The following is a 7473-nucleotide window of genomic DNA, read 5'->3' as shown; positions in this document are numbered from 1 at the left end:
AGGACAGTTTAGTTTGTGATCTCTGAAAGTGTTTCAGTATTTCATCCGGCTCTCAGACTTCCAAACATCTTCAGCCAACCGGCTCAGACAGAGAAAGACTTTTCTCACAGCTGTTTAGTTTGACGGACGAGATTCAAATCCAACAAACGTCCTGAAAATACAGCCGGACTTCAACAGCCACAAAACACTGAGAGAAACACAATGATTGTCATTAAAATTTGTTTTCTTCTCATATAATAATCACACAGAAATGAACAGATGTTGTGCAGTTTATCACGTCACTACGGACATAATTACATGTGTTAACCAACACCATCAAACTTTTAGTTTCATCATTAGAAACACATGAAACAAGTCAGAGTGTTTCAGGTGGAGTGTCGAGTACATTTGATCAGATTTTACTGTCCATTCACAACTTTGTTCACAATGATTCTTTACAATTAAAGCTGCAGACGAGTCAATGTTTTCTGTTTCTTACATTTCACTAATAGTTCTGGATTTTATTGTAACAAGAGCCAGAATTCAAAACAACACATGACAGAAAGTACAAGTCAACACAATTTACACAATTTAATGGAAGAAGTTTAAAATGTAAATGAAGAATCTTTTCAATCAGTTTGAATCATTTTGTACAAAGTTGACTGATGAATTTATTACAAGAAGCTGAAAGATTGATGTGACTGTGATCCTGTACAGACTCAACTGTTCAGCACTGACAATGTTTCTGTGACAGGAGGAGACTCTGCACACTAAACACCACACAGACTCACTGAGGAACCAGAACTGGACCAGTAGAACCCAAATCCAGGATAAAGAGGTTCAGTGAATGTGGTGTTGAAGGTGTGGAGGTGGATCAGTGAGTCAGAGGAGACTCTGTAGAAGGACAGAGTGCCAGCAGGACAGTCCACATACACTGCTACTCTACCAGAGGAGGAGGAGGAGGAGGAGGAGGAGGAGGAGGAGGAGGAGGAGGAGGAGGAGGAGATGTCTGTTTGTCTGTTATTGTGACAGACAGAGTAACGACCATCATCAAAGCACCTCAGACTCCAGGACTGATCATTGTATCCAAACTCACAGTCATCACTGTCTCCTCTCCTTCTGATTCTTCTGTAACTCACTGATATAGAAACATTTCCTCTCCACTCGACCTCCCAGTAACAGCGACCAGTCAGACCAGTTCTACACAGCAGCTGAGGCCACACGGACTCAAACCTCTCTGGATGATCAGGATATGACTGATCCTCCTCCATCACAAATGTCATCTTCCTGTTGTTGTCAGACAGTTCGATCCTTCTGTCGACTGTGTTTGTGTCGACTGTGAGCTCACAGGAATCTGATGGAGAGAAAAAGACACAACACAGCTGCAGTTATTAATGTGTCATCAGTGTGATGATGACATCATAGATGTGAATGAGTGATGTCACAGTGTTTTCATGAATGAAAGTAAAAAGACACTCACATCTCCACGGACCTGGTGTCAACCATCGGACTCCAGCAGGCTCCACCCTGAAAGGAGGAGGGGGGTCAGAGCAGCACATCCTCTTTCAGCATGCAAACATGGACATGACATGACTCTCATACACAGAAACACAATCTGTCCATCAGGCTGCTTCTCCCTGTTCTCCCTGAACCTCTTCACCTCTGCCACTCTCCTCACACACTGAGAGTGAGCCACAGGATGTTGGTGTGTGTGAAAGAGGACGACAACATCTGAGAACACACACAAACCTCCTGTTGGATTTATCACTTCATCTTTATTTTATTGGATGTTGTTGCTGTTTCCTGTGGGCGACCTTACGCTTGCTGTTTGATCCAATGTCAAATTGTGCTTATGTTTCTATATTACAGGACTTTTGTATTTGGACGTCAGAACTTTTGAGGTCCGATTCCTGTTTGAAGCTTGGAGGGCTTTTCTGAATCTCAGCTGCACAGTCTGCTTTTTGTTCTTGCTGTGTTTCTGCTGCTTTGTTTTACTGTGCAAAGAAACAAATACAATTTATACGAATAAATCAATCAGAAAACATTGGACGTTGGTTCCGACCTCTGCCACAAAACCAAGTGACAGAGACTCCCAGACTGTTTCCCTCCAGAACCTCACAAGTGTCACTGAACCTGTTTGTGATAGAAACAGTTTCATGGTTTCATGTGTTGACATGTTCATGTTACTATAGTTTGGTGCTGGATTGATATCTGATGTTTATTACAGCAGTAATAGTTACTGTGAGGAGAACTTCATGTCATGTTTGATGCCATTAAAAGCAGAAACAACGACAGAAAATGTCTCTTAGTCTGAAATCTGCTGTGGTGAACATGATGTGTCCAGATGTGACCAGAGGAACATCTGAATATGAAGCCAGGAATCTGTCTATCTTTCTGTCTGTCTGTGGTTCACATGTCTCCAGAACCGTTCATCAAATCTACTTTATACTTGGCAGGTTTGTTGCCGAGGACTCAAAGAAGTCTAGTGTTCAACTTGAATCCAATAGTAGAAGTTTTTAGGGCTGCATCAACTAACCCATTAAATCAATTATAAAAATAGTTGCCGACCAGTTTCATCGCGGATTAGTTGGTTTATGTTGTGATGCAGACGCTTTGACACGGAGCGAGCTCCTTTCACTTCATAGTAGGTCTGGGCGATAAAACAACAACGATATCTATCGCGATAAACAAGTGATCAATATCAATAGAAAATACGTTCGATAGAACGTTCGATAATTTCACTGAACTCCGTTAGAAACAGGTGATCTGCGAGCAGCGAAATACAGTGTTAGGCCGGACAAGAGGATTATGCATGCAACTCTCTTTACTTTCGATGAAAACAAACTTGACAATTTCAGACACAGACCGTGGAACCTCCATACATATATGGATATGGAGGTTCTACGGTTGAGAAAATGTAGTGCCAAAAGAAAGAGCAGTCTGATGTCGATGTAAAGCGGTGTGAATTTTCTCTATACAACGTACAATGCAATAATATAGACTTTTTTTGGTGGGCCTTGTTTTAGGTGGTTAAAATTCGCTTTGCATCTGGACTCCGTTCACTGCAGTACTGAGCTGAGCGTCTGGGCTGGAGCGGCTCTCTGCTCCTCCAAACTGTGGCTCCGCCGATCAGTGATTACGGAAGGGAACAGATTGACTACAGCTATGTACTTTATATGACCCCACTTCAAAAAACCCAAACTATCCCTTTAACATATTGTCAAGCAGCAATGTCAGCTTCTACACTATTTTGTCGCTTTTTTTTTCTTCAGAAATCTCACCTGTAGTCGACATTTAAATGTTAATTTTCAAATTTATCTCATTTGAAATGGGTAAAAAAAAATATATCAATAATTATCGATGTCGACTTATATGAAACACTTATATTGTGATACATTTTTCAGCCATTTCATCCAGCCCTACGTCATAGTCAAAGACGTAGAGCGGAAAATACATCTGGAAAACAATTCAGTGCTGCAGTTCTTGTCTCCTACTTGGGGAGCAGCAAGCCAGCCAATGGCACGCCTCGTGTAGCACAGGTGATTATACAGAAAGCTACTCAGAGTTCTGCCATCTCCTTTCTGAATCGGCTCCGTTCCACATTTGCAACATATCAGAGGCCACGGAGGAACAAAAACTATAAACATTATAGAAGAGAAAAGTGTACGAGCCAAGTCATCAAAAGTGTGGCAGCACTTTATATTAAAGTCTTCAAAGAAAACAGCTACAAGATGTGCAGAGCTGATCTCACATGGCCCGGTAGCACCACATCACTGAGACCTGAAGAGAAAGCAGGTCGGAGCCACTACGGGTGAAGGAGACTCGGCACGGTGACTTAGTAAAGGTTTCAAACCCAGAACCTGTCTGGGTGTCTGTCCCTTTAGTCACTTATTGTTCAGAGTTTTAATGAGCAGCAGGATTTGTTTGTTGGACAGGCTGACTGACAAAAGTTTGGACAGGATGAACTTTTGGACCTGATCCACTTCATCCATTAGTAAACCTGTTGTTCCTGCAAACACAAGATTAGGGCCCGGCTACATTACAGGTTTCAATGTAACAACCAACGTTTAAGACAGAAACAGCTTCCGTCTGTGCTCTCAGGTCTGTGATGGATCAGTGTCGCCCCCTGGTGGGTAATTAGCTGAAGTACGCTCAGAGACACTGGAGGACATCAGAGGAGGTTTTAGAATATTTCATAATAAGAGATCGTCGGAAGTGAAGTCTTAATTTCTTCACAATAGAAACTTGAGCACATCTGTTCTGTTAAAATATATATTAAATGTCTTTTTATTCTCAGTGCATGGCTCAGGCTGCATTCAAAACATACATTTATCTTTTTATTTCTTTTTCTAAATTCAAATCCAAATTCAAAATGTCTTTATTGGCACGAAACATGTATCCAAAGCAAGAAAAGAAGAAGAACATTGTAGTGGAAAAACTAGTCAAGTAGATCAAACACAACATAGATATAACTGTGACCAAAGCTGACAATAACAGCACAACACTAAATAATAAGTGTCATCACATATAAGATGAACAACTGTCAGCTGACTGTCACTCACTGTCCCTCAGTTTGTGGCAGCAGAACATAGACTGCTGCTGGATCACAGCTCTTTGGGTTCTCCCCTAGTAGGACTGTTCATGTTTCTGCATCGACTGGCTCAACAAACCCTTTGTAATCTATTACATGTTTAACATGTAATCTATTCCATGTTTAACCTGTGTTTCTCTAATATGTTTCTACTTTTCACATGTTGTGTGGAAGTGCTGCTCTGTTGTTGTTGTGTTTTATTGTACAGGTCTGATCTGTATTTGCTCTTTACATCAGCAGATATGAACTAAAACAACAAGGTGTGTACTGAGTTCACTGAGCTTCATGAGAATTGTGCTACTGTGCAAACTGATATGATATAATATTGTGTCTGTCACTTGACAAAGAAACAAGTCAACATGGTGACTACGTTGTGAGGAAGGACGCCCCATGACACCACAGCCAGCAGCTGTTCTGACTGTTGGTATCCTCAGTATGCTGCTAACTCACATGAGGCCACTATCAATGGTGGAAAACGAACTATATTTTACTTTTGCATTCTTCATGTAACAAACATTTTAGATGTGTGAATCTTCACCGGTCTCATGATTCCATTACGATTCAGCTGTCAACGATTCTCGATACATCTCAGCGTTCGTCAACCTCAATGATCTATATCACTGCACACGGCCACTTTTATTCTGAAAGTCCATCCAATAATCACACTACAGCAGTCTACAAAAGAAAAGCTGCATCTTTTCAATCATCAAACAAAACCTGCATCCATCTGCAGCGTCTTTCATGTTTGATGATGCTCTGTCTCTGCATCTTGATGCATCTTATAATGGAGACATTTCATCACCTCTAACACATCATATTGCTTTTACAATTTGTAGTTGTTTGAAAGTGAACTGAACAAGACTAAAGAGGAAAATGTAAGAGAAATGTCATTAATTAATTAAAATGATGGAAATGTTAAAAAAAAAACATCTGCTTTTGTCTTATGTGATTAATGGGTTGTGAAAATAGTTGTTAGTTGCAGCTCTATAACTTGTGACAACAAACACTACTCTGTGTTGTGTTGGTAGGGAGTGAGTGTCTCTGGTATACGACAGAGCTACGAGCACGTTGCTGCAGTCACAGTAAAGTGCTGCTGTTATTACTGTAGTCGGACATAAAGTGTGTGGATAGACTCAGTTAGTGACTGAAACCATGTGTTGTTTGCTGCCACAGAAGAGAAATGAAAAGTCCATTCATGCAAAGTTGTCGCGCCATCTTCCTGCGTTTAATAATTCCTATGAATCCTTCACAATAAGAGTCCTGCATTATGCAGATATTTCAAAGCTTTTATTACATGCGCCGATCAGTGCCGGAGCTAAATTTCACCCCTAACCACCCCCGAAAAATTTTCACAGAGGCGGAGAATTGGCGCAGCAGTGTGAATGGGGCTACTGACTGTCTGTGGCTGCAGCAGGACTCTACATACCTGAGAGTGTCCAGTCTCCAGCCTGGATCCTTCAGTCGAGCAGACAGCTGCTTCACTCCTGAGTCTCCTGGATGATTGTAGCTCAGGTCCAGCTCTCTCAGATGGGAGGGGTTGGAGTCCAGAGCTGAGGCCAGAGAAGTACAGCCTTCCTCTGTGATCAGACAGCCTGACAGCCTGCAGACACACAAAACAACACACATCACACATCAGCTGACGGTCCTGATGATTAAGTGCACATCTGAGTTTAAGGGTTTAATATTTATTATATTCATTATCTTAGTTTTCAATAATTTACTAATCAGCAATGAACACAGAGTCTAACTGAGGCTGATGGAAATGCCATTAGGTTTGCAAATATTTGGTCATGAACCAACATATTGTACAGATTAAAATAATGATGATAAAAAGTGAGACGATCACCAAAGTAATTACAGTTCATCCTGAGGGGAGCATGAATGTCAAAACCCACATGACAACCCATCCAATGGTTGTTGAGATATGCAAGTCAGGATTAGTGCAGAATAGACTGACTGACCGATATTTTAAATATATATATAGATTAGCGGTGTCATTGGTTTTGTATTATTACTTTGATGAGTGAAGGATCTGAAAAGTTGTCAGACTGTGGACACTATCAATACATCACACTCCTGTCCACACAGATGTCGTCTCACCTCTGTTGTGGCTCTGTTACAACCTCGTTAGGATCAGAGGCAGAATGAAACCGTCCCCCCATTCCACCTTTGTAACTTTCACACCTACAGTGAGGTGGAATATGGACGCAAGATTCCTGCCTTGAAGAGGCAGTGTAGTGGGGCTTCTGTCCGGTTCTGCTCGAGGTTTCTACCTGTTAAAAGGCTTTTTTTTCTGACCTCTGTGTCAAGTGCTTGCCCATGGAGGAAATATTGGGTCTTTTAAATAAATTGAATTATATTAGGAGTGTGATCAAGACCTGCCCCAATTGTAAAACTACATGAAAAAATGACATAAAATATTGAATCCTGACCTGAGAGTTTCAAGGATACAGTGTGGACTCTTCAGCTCAGCAGAAAGTAGCTTCACTCCTGAATCCTGCAGGTTGTTGTTACTAAGGTCCAGTTCTCTCAGACTAGAGGACTGGGAGCTGAGAACTGAGGACAGAGCTTCACAGCTTCTCTCTGATAGGTTACAGTCACTCAGTCTGGATAAAGAATAATGAGCAGAACAAAAAAATTATTTCTATTTGGGTCAATAACAGCACACTTAGTGCATTCTGAAAAAACTTCTGCACACTTACAGAACTTTATTGGAGGCTTTGACCACTGGCAGCAGCCTCAGAAGAGCCTCCTCTGAAGCAGAGTATTTCTTCAGGTCAAACACGTCCAGATATTTTTCTGATGACAGTAAGATGAAGACCAGAGCTGACCACTGAGCAGGAGACAGTTTATCTGTGGAGAGACGTCCTGATCTCAGGTACTGTTGGATCTCCTCCACTAGA

The 7473-nt window shown here is 41.4% G+C and overlaps 1 protein-coding gene across 1 annotated transcript; it reads right to left on the bottom strand.

Annotated features, from left to right (window-relative positions):
• Window positions 1–818: 818 nt before the first annotated feature.
• Window positions 819–7169, bottom strand: LOC115576516 (neoverrucotoxin subunit alpha-like; the record flags this gene model as incomplete). The annotated part of the gene is made up of 3 exons (XM_030409050.1): window positions 819–1319; window positions 6011–6170; window positions 7003–7169. Coding segments are annotated over 3 exons (828 nt in total), but the record flags the coding sequence as incomplete, so codon positions are not given.
• Window positions 7170–7473: the final 304 nt, after the last annotated feature.

Source organism: Sparus aurata, chromosome 24 (assembly GCF_900880675.1).
Source record: "Sparus aurata chromosome 24, fSpaAur1.1, whole genome shotgun sequence".
Classification (NCBI taxonomy): Eukaryota; Metazoa; Chordata; class Actinopteri; order Spariformes; family Sparidae; genus Sparus; species Sparus aurata.
The sequence above is the reverse complement of the archived record's forward strand: the minus strand, read 5'-3'. Positions and strand labels throughout refer to the sequence as shown.